General features: G+C 53.9%; 2 protein-coding genes across 2 annotated transcripts in view; one reads left to right on the plus strand and one right to left on the minus strand.

The window, feature by feature from the left end:
• The first annotated feature begins 340 nt into the window (after positions 1–340).
• Positions 341–7,097, plus strand: GNAT2 (G protein subunit alpha transducin 2). The gene is made up of 9 exons (XM_072844592.1): positions 341–458; positions 1,465–1,507; positions 1,737–1,878; positions 2,057–2,214; positions 2,585–2,713; positions 2,941–3,070; positions 4,892–5,045; positions 5,437–5,642; positions 6,919–7,097. Exons 1-8 carry the CDS (start codon positions 341–343, stop codon positions 5,625–5,627), a joined length of 1,065 nt encoding a protein of 354 aa, XP_072700693.1. The 3' UTR covers positions 5,628–5,642; positions 6,919–7,097.
• A 1,702-nt stretch (positions 7,098–8,799) lies between these two features.
• GNAI3 (G protein subunit alpha i3) overlaps positions 8,800–16,814 on the minus strand; it is a 32,289-nt gene continuing 24,274 nt past the window's right edge. Inside the window, exons 5-9 of the mRNA XM_072844633.1 lie at positions 14,332–14,460; positions 11,750–11,879; positions 11,113–11,266; positions 10,053–10,266; positions 8,800–9,950 (exon numbers count right to left, since the gene is read on the minus strand). Of these exons, the coding sequence (XP_072700734.1) occupies positions 10,076–10,266; positions 11,113–11,266; positions 11,750–11,879; positions 14,332–14,460 (604 nt within the window). The 3' untranslated portion in view covers positions 8,800–9,950; positions 10,053–10,075. The remainder of the gene's footprint in view (positions 9,951–10,052; positions 10,267–11,112; positions 11,267–11,749; positions 11,880–14,331; positions 14,461–16,814) is intronic.

A 16,814-nucleotide genomic window follows, 5' to 3' on the forward strand; every position in this document is an offset into this window, starting at 1 on the left:
CTCCGTCCTAATCTTTGCCATCTTGGGCTAATTGGATTTCCTGGGTCACATGGCGAGATAAAAAGTCCCCAAATCCCACGGTCCAAAAAAATCAGGTTATCCATGGGGAATTAAGGGAGAGAGCGGGGGCAGCCGGCCCGCGAGGACCCACCGAGCTCTGCCTGCTACGGGACACCCCGACATCGGGGCGGCGGGTACCCGGCTCAGCCTTTCGGGGCTCCTCTTTCTCCCCCCATCGCCCACCGCCCGCCCCCGGGGTGCGTGCGCTGTTCCCCACGGAGAGCTGGAAGAGCCCGGGGACCCAGAGGAGCTCAAGGTGTTCGAGGAGGAAGACGAGGCCATGGGGAGCGGGGCCAGCGCGGAGGACAAGGAGATGGCCAAGAGGTCCAAGGAGCTGGAGAAGAAGCTCCAGGAGGATGCGGATAAGGAGGCCAAGACAGTCAAGTTGCTTTTGCTTGGTAAGGGTGGAGGGGATGTCCCCGGGAGGATGCGGGAGATGTCCCCCCTGTCCCCACCTGGCACAGGGGACCCCGTTGATGCTGGGGGGCTGCGGCTGCTGGGGATGGGCAGGGGGCAAAAGCAACCATGGAGAGGGGACAGGATGGGGACGGGGACAGGCAGGCCCCAACCCCGTGCTCCTCATGCTCTGCCTTTCTTCGTCCCAAGAAGAGCCCTTTCCCCGCAGCTCGTTAGCCCTCGTTAGCCTGATGAGTTGTCATTAGAGAGTTGAGGTTGGCCCACCAGCTGGATGTCCCCCAGGGTTGTGCCTGGGAAGAGCCAGGGGTGGCATCGGCTCTCGGTGGCAACTAGACGGCTGGCAGGGATGAAGGGGACAGCGTGGGGACGGGGAAGGGACCAGGACACCGGGTCCCACCTGGGCCAGGCTGCGGCACATCCCCGTCAGCGAGAACCTGGGGGGCTCCCGCCATCGGCACCCCCAAGCCCTGCTGCTGGGTGCAGGGCGGGAGGGGACAGTCCCTCGGGGGACCCCCCGCACCCCGCTCGAGCAGCGGGGTGACCCCACGGGGAGTCATGGGGGCCCCACGGGGCAGGGACCGGCAGCGGGGGCTTAGCCAGGTGGGGGGGCCGGGGTCAAGGCGATTAGCACCCTAATTCTAAGCAGCTTCCTGTGCTGCCCTAAGCCGCTTACAGCACTGAAGCCATCGCCAGCGGCACCCACGGCGGGTGGGAGGCGTGGGACCCCGGGGAGCGGCAGCCCAGTGGGTCCCCGCCACCCCCGGGGGTCCCCGAGGTGTGGTCCGGCTCCGGGAGCAAGGGGTGACAGGAGGTGGCATGGGGACGATGGCGTCGGGGGGAGGAGGCCAGGCTGAGTGTCTGGCCAGGGGAGAGCGGGGCAGGAGGGAAAGCGGCTCCGGTCCCTGCGCGGTGCCCATCACCGTGGCATCAGGCCTGTGGTCTGTCCTGCCCCGGCCAGCACTAAGGTGTCCTCCCACCCTTTTCCAGGGGCTGGAGAGTCGGGCAAGAGCACCATCGTGAAGCAGATGAAGTGAGTACGGCCCAAGGACGAGGCACCCGGATTGGGGGGGTCACCGGGATGAGCCCAAGGGTTGGCCAGCCCCAGCCAGGGCACGGGGGTGGCAGGACCACGGTCACCCCCCCATGTCATGCTGGTGGTGGCACCCTGCTGATTCCCAGGGTGGGGCGATGCTGGGAGGGGAGGGGGGGGCACCCCAGGGTGCCACATCTTGGGGCTGAGGCGGCTGTGCCCCCCCCAGGATCATCCACCAGGACGGCTACACGGCCGAGGAGTGCATGGAGTTCAAGTCCATCATCTACGGCAACATCCTGCAGTCCATCCTGGCCATCATCCGCGCCATGTCCACGCTGGGCATCGACTACGCCGAGTCATCCCGCGCGGTCAGTCGGGGCGGTCGTCCCCGTCCCCCCCAGACCCGCCATGCCGGCTGAGGGGACATGGGGCTGGGGACCCCCTGGAGCCGGGGTCCGTAGCAGCCCCGTGCTGCCCCCCCAGCCCCCTGCCAGGCCCCAGGGGCTTTTTGGGGACGGGGACAGTGGCAAAGGGTGCCTCTTGCAGGACGATGGCCGGCAGCTCTTCAACCTGGCCGACTCCATCGAGGAGGGCACCATGCCCCCCGAGCTGGTCGACTGCATCAAGAAGCTGTGGAAGGATGCGGGGGTCCAGGCTTGCTTCGACCGAGCCGCCGAGTACCAGCTCAACGACTCAGCCGCGTAGTGAGTGGGGTCACCAGCCGGGGAGGGGACAGGGACATGCCTGGGGACTCCCCCCGGCTCCTCATTGCCATTTCCCACCCAGCCTGGCAAAATCGATCCCCTCCCTGATCCTGGGAATACCCTGAGGCCGCCGTCCCCCACCCCACCGGGGCCATCCTCCGTCCCACCGGTGCCGGTGGGCTGCAGCCCCCCATCGTCCCCCCACGATGTCCCTGCAACCCCCCAGCTCCCCCAGGGATGGCGCTGCCTTGGAGTCCCAGCGTTTGGCGGACCTCGGCCCCCCAACCATCCCCAAAAAGCTGTCGTGGGGGGGAGCCGGGACGTGGGCAGCCCCTCGGCAGCGGGTCACATCCCCTCCTGTCCCTCCCAGTTACCTGAACCAGCTGGACAGGATCACGGCCCCCGGCTACCTCCCCAACGAGCAGGACGTGCTGCGATCCCGAGTGAAGACCACGGGCATCATTGAGACCAAGTTCTCCGTCAAAGACCTGAATTTCAGGTGGGTGGGTGGCCCCTCCATGACCCCCCCCCAGCCCCGACATGGGGAGGGGGTTAGGGATGAACCCGATGCTCCAGGACCACCAACCCTGCCTGGACCAGGGATGGTCGGTCACCGCATCCCTGACACCGCCGAGGACAGGGTGCTGGGACCATCGTGCGGAGGGTGGCGGGACCAAATGTGTCACACCCCCCCACCCCCCCACCCCCCCCTTGTCCCCTCCCCAGGATGTTCGATGTGGGAGGGCAGAGATCGGAGCGCAAGAAGTGGATCCACTGCTTCGAGGGGGTGACCTGCATCATCTTCTGCGGGGCGCTGAGCGCCTACGACATGGTGCTGGTGGAGGATGATGAAGTGGTGGGTCGGGGTCCGGGAGGTGCCTGGGAATAGCTCAGCAGCCTCGGGGGAGAGGAGCCGGGGGGGTGGTTACAGAGGGAGGGGGGCCAACACCCCAGGTTGATGGTCTGGGTGATGCAGGGAAGGGGTGGGAGATGCGGGATGGAGCTGGGTCCCACCCGCTTGCACCCAGTAAACGTGTCAGCACTTACTTTGGGGTACAAGCAGCCCAACCAAGCCAAAACGCAGGTCATGGGGCCGTGGGTCTGCCCTCCCCGCTGCCCACCAGGAAGCCCCCGGTCCTTCCGAGCACCCACGGGCAAAGCAGCTCCCAACGCCGACCTCCTCCCGAGAGCCACCGTCCCCCCGGGAGCGCTCCCAGACGCAGGAAAACCACCCGAGCCAACCCAAAGGAGCCGGCCCCGGTGCAGGAGGAGAGGAAGAGAGGCAAACCGGTCTCGCTGAAGGAAAATCTCACCCAGAGGCAGCTCTTGCCTCGCTGTGCCCTCCAAGGTGGGCAGGAAAGCAGCAATGAGGGGCAGCTTTCACCCTCCCGGCAAGCAGCAGCGGGGGGAAGGACGGCACAAGGTCATTAAGCAAAGCCCTCCGGGTGCCCGGTGAGGGATGCTCCGGCAGAGCCGCTGCTCCGGCACCGGGGGAAAGCAGCTTCGAGGGCGGAGGTCTGGAGAGGGGGAACACGACAGCCCCAAAACGGGTCATTTCTCGGAAGAACTAAGGCGTGAAGACGAGCAGAGCAGGAGAAGCAGGCTGCCTTCTCCCCGGCCTCCAGGACTGGGGCAAAGCATCTTTGCTGGCATCTGCGACAGCGCCCGGTCCCACGGGTGCTCCCTGGTGCTCTGGGGTCCAAACGCCTTCGCCGGGAGCTGGGCCAGTGCCGGGTTCTGCCGCCCGCGGGACTCGCCAAGGCCGGGCAGGAGCATGCGGCCCTTCCTCGGCCAGGAAGCAGCAGCGTGCGTAAGGCACACGGGGGAAGGAAAGAGCATCTTTCCCACCAGAGCCCTCAGGAGAGGCTGTAACGCTTCCCCCGCGCAGGATGGGGCAGGATTTGGCCAAAGCCGGTCCTGCAGGTGCCCTGCTCGCTGCAGCCATACAGAAAAGCTGCTGCAACAGGAGTCTGGACAGGACATCCCCATCACCCCCGAAGAACCTGCCTGCTGCCACGTAAAGGTGAAGGAGATCCACCTGCTGTCAGCTGGGCAGCAAAATCCCCCGGTCGGACGTAGCTCCAGCTGGATGGAGCCTTGTCCTCCCAAGGATGGCCCTGCAGCAGAGTAGAAACTGCGCGTCTGCTTTAAAACCAGAGCTTCTCCTTTTCCCTGCTCCTTCCCGAAGCTGCGGGTAACAGCCAGGGGCTGCAGTCCAGCAGGAGCATCCCGCAGCACGGCCTGCACGATGGGGACAGCAGCTCGCCGCCCTCACCGAGCACCTTCCAGCAGCCATGCCGCAGGGCTGCAAGGTTTCCCCGGATAATTTTCCCACCGTAAGCCTCCATTTCCGAACATCCCAGAAGCTGCCAGAAGGGATCGGAGCGTCCCGCTGCCCGGAGCTGCTTAACGCCGCTCCCCATCCTGAGCAGCACCTGGATTTACCCGGGTTGCTCACACTGGGGCACGGAGGCTTTGTGGATGGGCAAGAGGGACTCGGTGCGGGCAGGGGACAGGCAGCAGAGCCGTTTGCTGCTGTGGCAAACGGGAGCATCCCCGGCAGCACGGGGAAAAGCTCTGGTCTCGGGAATGGGGGGGGTTGGGGGGGCTGCAATGGCCAAAAGGGGTTTGTAAATAGGCACCGGCACTTCGTGCCAACGAGCCTGTTTGCTTGCAGAACCGCATGCACGAATCCCTGCACCTATTCAACAGTATATGCAACCACAAGTTCTTTGCCGCCACGTCCATCATCCTCTTCCTCAACAAGAAGGACCTTTTCGAGGAAAAGATCAAGAAAGTCCATCTCAGCATTTGCTTCCCAGATTACGACGGTGAGTTGGTTCGTTCCCCCTCCTCGAGAACCCCCCCCCCCAAACCACGGTCTCCAGCGGGGAGTCGCGTGGTCCCAGCGCAGACACAGAACCTCGGGTTTGGGTTATGCTGGGATCAAGTCAAGGCCCTGGAGGTAGGAGCAGAGGAGAGGATGTGGCCTCAGGAAGGGGTTTGGAAGGATTGCAATGGGATAAAATGGCTTTTTTTTAAATTGCTTTGCTGGGTGTAGTTGCCACCCAGCCCTTCTCCTCCTCCTCTTCTTCCTCCGGAGGGAGATTTCAGATCTAGCTCTTAAAAACAAGCCTTAAGCATCCCCTGCTCCTCGCCCAGCTCTCATGGCCATCTCCCATGGGAGCAGCTCGGCAGCAGCATCGTGTCCTCCTTCCACAGGTCCCAACACGTTTGAAGACGCGGGAAATTACATCAAGACCCAGTTCCTTGATCTCAACATGCGAAAGGACGTGAAGGAGATCTACAGCCACATGACCTGTGCCACAGACACGCAGAATGTCAAATTCGTCTTTGACGCTGTCACGGATGTCATCATCAAAGAGAACCTCAAGGACTGCGGCCTCTTCTGAGCATCTGGGTGGCAGGTACGCCCCGGCAGGCTTCGGTTACGAGAAACGGTTATTTAACCACAAAAAAAGGTCTGGGGAAGGGGAAGGGGATGAGGATGCGGCACAACCCGCTCCATCCCGCTCCGCGGGGCCACGGGACGTGGGTCACCCCAGGCTTTGCCGGCAAACACGGTCCGGAAACCTCCGCCTGCAGAGCAGGGCAGGGGAGGATGCGCTGGGACTAGCGAGGACCGGGGGGTTCGGGATCCCCCCAGCCCCAGGGGAAGGTCGGCGTCCCCGTGCAGAGCTCCGGTGGGGTTCAGTTCCCTTCCCCAGCAGCCTCCCAAGGCGGGGTGGGCTCAGCCCGGTTATTATTTTGAACTCGTTTTGTCAGACAGCTTCACACCCTCGCATGCGGAGAGAGATGAAAACAGCAGATTATAGCCCAAATTATGCACCTGAGCAGGATCAAACCGTTTTAACTCAGGGCCTTCTGTTGCCGCAACACGGTCACCGGTGCCGCGCCAGTTTGCAGCCCGGCTGGGAGGCTGTTACCCAGCCTCGGCTCATGGGAATAACCCGAGCAATACCCAAGGGCAGCGGGGAGAAGGCACGGGAATCCCATGCCACGCTCTGCTTCACCCGGCCTTTTAGCTCCTCACCATAAAGGTTTAATTAGGGTTTATAACCCTAATTCTTACGCCTGCATTTGCTCGCTAACCTGAGCAGCGGTGGGAAATTCTTCCCCGCTTTCCAAGCAGCTCCCAGCCACCGGCTTCGACGCTTTGTTTTTCAGGGAACCTCCGGCGCTTCCCTTGTCCCTGAACATTAATAGAGAAGCAAGAAAAAAAATAAAGCAGGCAGGCAGCTTCCCCGCAGGCAGAGGCAGGACGGGGGGTGCAGCCCTCGGCCGCCAGCTCTGCCTTGTGCTGTGAACAAAGCTGCTTTCTAAGCAGAGCACTCGGCAGCCTTCGACTAGAACCCGCTCCGAGCACCAAGGAAAATATAAATACGGTGCCAAGGCAGCAGGCAGGGAGGCCCTGCCTCCCCCCGAGGTTGCAGGCAGCAGCAAAAGCTGCAGGGGCCGATCGGTTGGGGAATACGGGGCGCAGGGCTTACGTCAGCCTCACCTTCGGGCTTTTTGCCGCTGCCTGGGACAGAGCATTTAAAGCGATGAAGTTTTTCCGTTGGCGAGTGTGGTGCAATGAAAAGCGGCTTCTCTAAACCCACCCTTCCTGCGTTGCACCATTACAGCGTTCATGTTGTTGCTTGAAAGTGTTTAACCCCCCTCTTCTTTCTTCCTTCCTGCTAGAAGAGGAAAGGACTTCAATTTCATCGCCGTTCTGCTGAGCAGAGCCAAAAGGATTAACCAAAAAAAAAAAAAAGTTACTCAGATCCCCCTTTTTCTATGACCTGCCCAACCAAGCCACCTACTTTCAAGCCCAAAATAGGAAGGGGCTGAAGCTGAACTTTTTGCTCCCTTTCGTGGCCATTTCCTCTTTTTCTTTTTTTTTTTTTAAAAAGAAAGAAAACCCTGCTCTCTGCAGTGCGTGAAAGGCAGCGTTTGTAAATGAGATCTGGAGTGGTTTGAGACCAAAGAGCACACCAGCCACAAAAATTAATGTCGAGCCATCGCCCCTGCGCCCTGCCCTGCTCGGGGAGAGCCAGCAGCATCGCTTCTGCGGGAGGCAGGGACAGGCACTCCTCCCCTGCCCGTCCCTCCGCAGCTGGTTTCTTCCCTTTTATCAAAGCTGAATTAACCAAACCCAGAGTTTCTGGGGAAGGTGGAGGCTGGGTCACCTACGAGTCACTCCTGGGAACCAACTTCAGTCCTTTGGCAGGAGAAATTAGGGGGTTTTTTCAGTGCCCTAAGGTTTGAGTGAATTCCCCCACACACACCCCGAGCACTGCTCAGGCTGTAGCTGATGGTGGGCAAGCAGAGGCAGAAGGACGTGGATTCGGGTCTGGGGGAGGTAATCACGGCTAGAGAGGAGGAATGGGCTGGATAAAGAGGAAATGGTTACTGGAAAGATTTTCATTCTGCTATTTAGAGCTGTATTTGCTCTTTACCGTTTGTAAATAAATCTACGCTGGTACTGTAGACAAGTCCTGTATCCTCTCACTGTTTACTGCAGAGATCACAGATACAGCTTCATTTAACTGTAGGAAAAACAAAATAAAGAAATATGCACGACATGGATGTCTATCATTTCTCCCACTCTGATTTCTCTGCGATGACTGGTCCCAAACCCCCTTCCTGTGTCCGAGAGCTTGGATCAAGGAACATTTTAAAAGGAATATTTTACATTCTTTGCATTCATTCCGCACTCAGTGCACACACGGATCCCCCCCACCGAGATCAGCCAGCAGCCCCTGTGCTGAGTGGGGCCACCGCCGTCCTCCCCGCAGGGATGGAGGCACAGGTGCCACCAGGCCACCACCAGCCACAAAACCTCCCCAGCCAAAGCACCCTCCTCCCACGCGGGCGAGATAGAGCCCGTACTTGGGCCCGTGCAGGGCTGGGCCTCCAGCACCGATCAGGGAGCACCAATTACCGGGGAGGTTTGCATGAATTTGTTTAAAAGGCAAGGCGAGCTATCCCATGCGTTAGCATGAAGCTGCAGCAAAGGCTCAAGGCTGGCTAGAAGGGAATGGGCTGGCAGTCCGAGCTCAAGGAGCTTGGGAAAGAGCTTCCAGACCATAAATACACTCCCTGCAGCTGCTGGGCAGTACTGCATGTCAAACGCTGGCAGACACCGCGGGGTAGCCATGTACAGCACCCACAAGCATCCCCAAAGTATTTCACTCTGCATTTCTAGGCAAGTCTTCGAAACAGGCTACATCTACCTCACGTAAGAGCAGTCCAGAGCAGTCGTTTTCCCATCAGGCTCAGAAGAGGCAGCGAGACTTGTGCTATAAATAAGCAGTAAACTAACCATCTGCCAATAATCCTGATGAACAACTGGATGCCTGCCGTTTTCCATCTGTGCCAGCACAACCCAAGTCTTTGGGAGCACCAGAGCTGGCTGCACAGAGAGCACCGACAGTCCTGTATGATAAAGCACGAGGAACCTTCCCGTCCCATTAGTTACAGCCATTTCCCATCCAAGCGCTTACCTTCCTTCTCCAGCAAAGCACAGAAGGGGGAAACGCTCCTGGAAAAATTAAGAATAAACTAGAGAAAAGGCTAAACTGTTTACTCACCATTTTAATACTGCCAACAACTATAACAGATTGAAACTGTACACGTGACAAACTGGGAAAAAGAGTCTCAATGCAATGGTTCAGCAAAGGAATGTACTGACTGGTTATGAACATTACTACAGTAAAAACAATGGCAAACAGGAATTTGGCACCACATATACAAAGTAAAGGCATGCTTGTCAATACAGTTTAGGAGTCTCTGAACAGAAAAGGCCATGGTAAATGCAGAACAAGGTGCACCCTTTACAAAAGTGCCCACCAGTTTAGACCAAAAATGCACGAGAATCTAAGTGGTTGATTTAGTAGCTCTGTAGCAGCACGCGTTTCCCATCCAGTTTGGAGCTCAGCATTTCATCTCTCCAACGGACGCAGCCCGGGTACACGCTCACCGCGAAGCTGGCTTTACGCTTACCACGCAGAATGAATCTCGATTTGGCTATCGGCATAAGCCAGGTTCGCCCCTAACCGTAAGCTAAAAAGACACCTATCCTGCTGCAGAAGCTTCTTTCCAAAGCCTTATGGTAGCAGGATGGTAACAAATTACACATCAGAAAAAGCCGAAGCTATCGCCATAAGAGCTCTAAGGATCCTTTTAAGTAGTTGCAGAAATATTAAATCCTGACCATACCAAGTGTTAAAAACAAAGAGTTCCTGCTAAGAGGAATACTTTCTGCATGATCTGGTCACATGTGCATAGTTAAGTGATTTTTTTTGTTGTTGTTTTTTTATTTTGAAAACAAGATTTGTTTGCAAATAAAGAAATAAAATTTAGTAAAGTTACAGTTTTCTTGATGGAAAAAACCTTAAAAACAGACTAGTGGTGGCTTGTTAACAAAAAGAAAGAGAGAAAGCTACATATCAAAGGTCTGGAATCCAGCACCTCAACTTCACAACAGCTGTACACATTTGAGATTACGCCATCCAAACGATGCCAGGATGATCTAGTCACACTAACAGTTGTTCCATCTTGACCTAACTTCAACATCCCATATCAATAAAAAGGTCCCTAATACAGAAGATTGTGCTAAAGAATGCAACGATTCTGCATGCTGTTTTCATGTCCCTCGTCCTGTTCATGCTTGCAGCTGTCCCCGTGAGGCAGCAAAGAGTCTGGTTCTCAAAACGCCACATCATAAAAACCTGAAAAGAAAACAGCGGGCGTTAGCGAGGTGCCAGGCAAAGCCAGCCCGAGCTGGTGTGCAACGCTTAAACGCTACGAGCGGCCGAGCAGCTCAGCTTTACCTTCTTCCCACGCCCCTTCCTTCTCAATAGAGTCCACATTCCTTCAGGTTGTTTTTAATGATAACATCTGTAACAGCATCAAACACAAACTGCACGTTCTTGGTGTCAGTGGCACAGGTGAAGTGTGTGTAGATCTCCTTGGTGTCTTTTCTCCGGTTCAGGTCTTCAAACTGACACTGGATGTACGCAGCTGCTTCCTCGTACGTGTTGGAGCCTGAAAAAGATAAGATCCCTTACTTTGGCCAGCAGTTCACAGCAGAGAGATCTTTTAAGTACATATTAAGCTGCTTGCAACCATCTGCCTTATCCAGCTACAAATCCAAATCCACCATTAACCCCTTCTTGTAAATCTGAAGTCTATTCCCAGCTTCTGGTCAGTGACCTTGGACAAGTCGCTCACTTCTGCAACTCATCCACCGCTCCCTGCTCCAGCCTCCCCGCCCAGAGACGGCTGGAAGGGAACGTCGTACGCTGGCTACAGTAATGCTTCATGCTGGAAACATGTAGTTATAGCAGAAGAGTGACAAATGACAGGAATAAGCAGGATTGAAGGAAGGACCATTTTAAAAAAAAATATCTAAATGCCTCGAGCAGTGACTAGGTAAAGCATCACATCCGTGCGAGGCCACGGCAGGGAAGGGCTGCACCACAGACTGCTGCTGAAACGCAGACACACCAGGGTGAACAAGTGCCATATCCATGACACGGATAAGTTTCGTAGGCTCTAAAATTGAAGTGAAATGAGAGTATTTTCCTAGTAGCGTGTGGAAAGTGCGGAGTGACCTTGATTTGCTGGAGTGCAATACTTTGCTATTCGTACTCCAGGCCATAAAACACATGGACAAAGGCTGTTCTGAACCGCAGACATGCATGACCACATCTCTTCCGAGAAAATGAGCTATCCGCTAACTTGACAGCCCAAAGATGCTGCCCAAGAGACAGAGTTAAGGGAACAGGGAAAAAGATAAGCTTTTAAGTTATCTTGGATTGTGTAGGCTTTGACTGACTCATTCCTGGCCCCGGCAACAAATAAAACACAGCTTCGTGAGCCCAACCTTACCTGTGTACTCGGGATAGCAGATCGTTAGTGGGCTTTTCTTAATCTTTTCCTCAAACAGGTCTTTCTTGTTCAAGAAGAGAATGATCGATGTGTCTGTAAACCATTTGTTGTTACAAATGCTGTCAAACAGTTTCATACTCTCATGCATCCGGTTCTGGAAAATACAATGAGAAGGGCGATGCATCATTCCAGATTTATTAGGGGAGGACGGGGTGGGGGGCAGGCAGGCTTTACTACAGAGGCGAGACTAAAGAGTCAAGTGTCACTGACATATCCTCACTGCCACTTCATCAGGAAGAGCACCGGCACAACCCCGAGCAGGGGTCAGGTCACCTCCTCTTCCTGTAACTCCCCCAAGATGTGTTTATGCCTCCACGGAGTTACTCACACCTAGGGGAACAGGCTGCAGGGACAACTCAAGGCACCTCCCTGTAACCGGGGCCTGGAGAAAAATCTCATTTACACATTAAGTTTATCAGTTTCTGGGGCAAGATGCTGCAAGGAAGTGCTCATCTTCACAAGGCCTTGAACAACTGTAACACGAGGAGCAAGCCAGAGACATGGCCACCCCATGATTCCACCTCCCTTCTCCTACCGTGCCATGCAGGCAGGCACTGGTAACTCCTCCATAACATACCATTTCCTCGTCCTCGGCCAAGACAAGGTCGTAATCGCTGAGGGCCACACAGAAAATAATTGCTGTCACGCCTTCAAAGCAGTGGATCCACTTCTTCCGCTCCGACCGTTGGCCACCAACATCAAACATCCTGGGAGAGGCAGAAGAACGATCTCAGAAGCTACCGAGACCTCCCTCCCCGGCCACCACACTGTTCACAGGGGACGGAGGAGGCTCTGCTAAGGACTTTCAAACAAGCAGGGTTTACGGGGAAAAACAGGTACACAGCCTTCCGTCAGCAATGCCAACAACTCTGAGCCCTCCCTTCCTCAGGAGAGTGGATTTTAAAACCAGAATTATTTTCTTTAGAGCAACTTCAGCAGGAAGAACTAGACGTTACCTACATCGCTATCCAGAAGCCTGCTGATTCACCAGGGCATGCTTATTTTGTTCTCTGTCTCCTATTTCCTTAGCAACAATCCATTTGCTTGACTGGACTCCAAACACCTACTCATAGTCAGCTCTTCCAGTTAATTTACACTGCATCTGACAACGGATTATCTGGAACGTACTACCTGCATGGTACTACTGGGACCCAGAAAAACAACTAATGGGGTTAAGAAACAGCTTCATGTATTAAAAAAAAATTTGTGAGCTACTGAAGTTTAAAGGCTGCAGAGGTGCTTACAGAATCTCTGTCTATAAAAATAAAGATAGATCTCTTGGATACCAAAATATGTTGATGAGAAGCAGGGTTGCCCAGGATGTTCTGATGGACTGTGACTTAATTAAATGAAGCCAGATACAAGTCAATATCCAAGAGCTATGAAAATCATAAACATTGATTTGTTATCAGAGCAAACAGGCAGACAAGAGAGAAACTGCCAGGGTGGGCCAAAAGCAATGCAATTTAATGATGCCAAACAAGGCAGCCAGAAGTGCCGTTCAGCTAACTCCAGTCTTCTACTTAAGGTAAACTGTCCCCGTGGACCGCAGGAGGAAAGATGAAAATCTCTGAGGATACAGGCTATTTACTTAGCTTGTATCATTTGCCATTACTCTCTGCTGTTAGCATGGAGACATCTGGAAAGGAATAGCATCCTTGACAACTCAGCGACGCCAAGCTAATCCAAATTCGAGTCACAGTTATACTAAGGCTACCTCAGCCCATTATTAATGTCTGAGATTTAACATCAAGGCTTCCGTCGCGGGAAAGATGGCAGCTTCGGGGTTTAAGATGTATTAATGCTTTCCTTTGTGAAGCAAATCCCTCCGAGACGAGGCACCTCGTGTCTCAGGCTCTGCACATGATCAATGACTCCAGGCAGGCTTGGGAAAGAGCAATTCCCCTCTTTGCATCAGGCAGGCACGCCTCCGAGTGCTCAGCCATTTCACTTTAAAAGAAGGGTTATAATGATTAAACGGAATATGCCTGCTACCTCCAGCTTACTCTTCCATTAGTCAGACATGATGATTTTTATAAGAGCACCACACACTGCAGCTGGAAATGCTAATCCTAATACATCACGACCGAAGACAAGTTTTCCCCGGACGAACAGAAGCCATGTAAATAGCTCGGTGATGCAAAGTGTTTAGGCATTTTTGTTAAAACGGTTCATGAGTTAAGATAGTTCAGAAGCCAAAATGCTACCGTTCTCCAAAAAAAAGCGTGCAAACAAATCAGATTTTAAAAGCAACACCTGGATTTTTGCTGTAGCTCTTTCAAACTGTTTTCAAACACAAGCTAAAAATAAGCAAACAAGTGCTTATTTAAAGGCTCTGAGCAACAGAGACTTGAAAACATTGCCACAGACGAAGGGAACTCGCCCAAGATACAGGCGCTGCGTTTTCCTACATCCACATCACGGGACACGAATGCCCACCCCGCGGGGCTCCAGGCTGTTTGTCAGGAGTGCGCTCGGGATCCAAAGCAAGGGTTTTCTAACGAGCAGATCAAGAGCGGGGAGGAGAGCTAAACTGCAGGCTAGCAGCCGCTACAGAGGTTAGAGGGAGCTCGATTAGTGATACGTAAAGGGACACTGCCAAGACCAGGCTCGATAGCCGAGCCCTGCAGGGACTGAATTTAGAAGGCAGAGAGGACAGGCAAGTCCCATCCTCTGCAATGTCACACAAAGGCAGCCAGTCCCCAGCACGCTTTCTGCATGCCCCGTTCCTGCTCCGCAGCAAGTGTCAGTCAGCGCAGTCACCTACAGCTTTGTGGAGAACACCATGCAGTCCAGAGCCAAGACTGTGACTGCGGGGAGAGCTCTTATCTCCCGCTTCAAAGGAAGGGGTTAAATTCAAACTCAAAATCCAGGAGTCAGTGTCCTTTTAGTATTTTTTTTTTTTGATCCTGTAAACAAGCAGTCAGTACCTGTGTCTGCGATTCCAACATAAAAGCAGCTGAAAAGAACAGAAGAAGGCAAATAAAAGTCAAACCGGTATCTCCAGTGAGCAATGCCAGTAGAGAGGGAGTGTAACGGAGGCAAGGAGGACAGTTAAAACAGGGCAAGACGTTTTACAGCGCAGGTGTGGGACCTACCACCACCACACACTGAAGAAATCACCGTAGTCCACAGGGACAAGCGCTGCCCTTCACTTACTTGAAGTACAGGTCCTTGAAGGTGAAGTGAGTTTCCACAATGCCTGTAGTTTTAACTCTGGTCCGCAGAACATCCTGCTGAGTCGGAATATAGGTCGGCTGGGATATTCTATCCAAGTCATTTAGGTAACTAAACCAGAAGAGACAACACAAGTCGCGCTTTTTTTAGTCTGCTTGCTCGCAATGAATCTTTTATAAACTGCAGAAAAGTCATCACGGAATTTATTCATCATCTTCACATAGTACAGACCTCGAACATGCAGCGAACAAACCCCCTTGGATCTATCCCACAGCGGATTTTGTTGTTGGCTTTTTTTTTTTAACCCCTCCCCATATGACCTTGCAGCATGTGCTGGGTAGAGTTCAGCTAGCTGGGGAGTGAAGCCTGATAAGAAGCCAGGACGAGAAGCACTGCTGATGCAGAAGCCATGCCAAGACTGGTATCTCTTGGGGCAATTCAAAGTAGTCAAGGTCTTTCGCATCAAAGCGCAAGGCAATAAATCCAGTGGCTCGCTTTTAAAGGGCAAGGATGCATCGAATGAACCAGGAGGAAAGAATTAAGCATCGAGAACCACCCCCAAAACAGGCAGATTCATTCACCTCCTTTAGCAAGAGCCAACTACCACACAACACATCCAGCTCCCCAATGGCATGGCCGTTGGAGGAAGCCATTTCTCCAGCATCAAGGCAACGCGCCCATCGAGACCCCAGCTAATTCCAACTTTGGCACGTTCCCTTTGAAGTTCGGCTCTCAGGCACATAAGTAAGAGGTATACATCATTTCTAGCAGTGTCAGAAATCCCGCTCCAGCCAGCAACACCTCTGAGCTCATTTTTCTTGTTAAGGAGAAGGCGATGGCCTCCTGCTTCCACAAAGGAGACGAGGATTGCTCCAGCTCCATTGGGAAGGGAGTGGAGGAAAGTGTTCAGCCGCCTTTGTACACAGCTGCCAGCAGCGTTATCCCCAATAGCTACGGCCACGTCTTTATCAGGAGCAGTTTTTAATCAATACAGTACCATGCAACTGTGAGATTTTAGTGGCACATCAGCTCTACACCGGTGTAATAAACCCTGCCCTCCCAGCCAAGCATTACCACAGACCCATTGTCAGCCAGGGATCGCTCCTTCCCATGCACCTGAAAGCTGTGCCAGGAGCTCCAAATTTCCACATGCCTTCGTCACCAAGCAGTTAACGCACCGAGCAACATTTCCCTCCTGTCAGCTTCAGCATCTCCTCTCGCCAGGACTTCCAGCATCTTTGCAGAGCACTGACCTATTTTCTGAACCCCAGAAGCATCCAGCCTACCTGCCAGCCTCCTGCCCGTGCTTGCCCAGTGCCACGGGGCTTTTCTCAAAGAGCTGGTACCTGCAAGCGGTTTTAGCCCAGGAAGGGCCAACTCCTCTCATTCCTCTCTCATGTTCAGTGGGATGACAGGTTTGTGAACTGCTCTTCGACCAGAAACGCAGCACCCAGAACTCACACTTGGGATTGCCTTTACTTTCCAAATTCTGTTTTACTAAGTTGAAACTACTTACCTTCATTAGGCTTCTGTTAAGAAATATTTCTGCTGAGGAAATAACACGCCCAGATTTTTTCCTCCCCTCTCTTTCCTACCAGTATGACTTTAGCCGGGATATGGTGGTTCAAAAGCTGATGGAAGTGCTACCTAAGAACTGACCCAGCAACTCCTAACAGCTTGGCTTTGATACAGGTCACACAGCTGCCCCAAATCACTGAAGTGATAAATGTGCAAGCTGAAGCTGTAAAGCATCTGCTCCTAATTGCCAGCTTTCAGCATCAGAAGTTTGGGCAGTGAAACTGGTATAATTCCTACTTAAGGCTTTTTAGGCAGCCAGCGAGGAGTGAATGGAGTCAGGAGAACAAGGTGTATCAGATTAAGTGGTGCTCTATCTGCAAGCTGCCTTAAAAAATAAGCTTTGCCAGATTAATTCCAGGGAGACTCAAAGGGCAAATAAGTACCACATCCCATGGAAATGCCTAAGCAGTTGGAAGATCCAGCACAGGGGGTTTTCTCAGTAGCAGAAGAGCTGCCCAAGCGCAGGTGCACACAGCCTCCTCCAGCCATCCTCGCCTTGACAGAGGCAGTTGACTTTGTGGGCAGAGGAAGCAGCCTGCCGACTCGACAAAACCAGGCTGCAGAGCCCAGCCTGTGCAGACTGCCACTTGTTTCCCTCTACCACATACAGATTTAGTGAAACTTGAAAAAACTGGAAAAGCACGGTCTGAGACACATGGTTTCGGGCAACTCATAGCCCACAGCTTGCCACAGTCTGTCTGAAAGTTCAAAGATGTTCCTCACAAATATTGTTTTGGGAACTGAAAACATATACCTTACTGAATCTTTCCACATCCCACGCAGTTTGAATCCCTTTTCACAATCTCCTTTGCCACCAGACTTCCTTCATACGCTGAGGCTGCAACACTTGTTCCCCACCTTGGATCCTTCTGTTTACAGAGCCAACT

Source organism: Ciconia boyciana, chromosome 23 (genome assembly GCF_034638445.1).
Source record: "Ciconia boyciana chromosome 23, ASM3463844v1, whole genome shotgun sequence".
NCBI lineage: Eukaryota > Metazoa > Chordata > Aves > Ciconiiformes > Ciconiidae > Ciconia > Ciconia boyciana.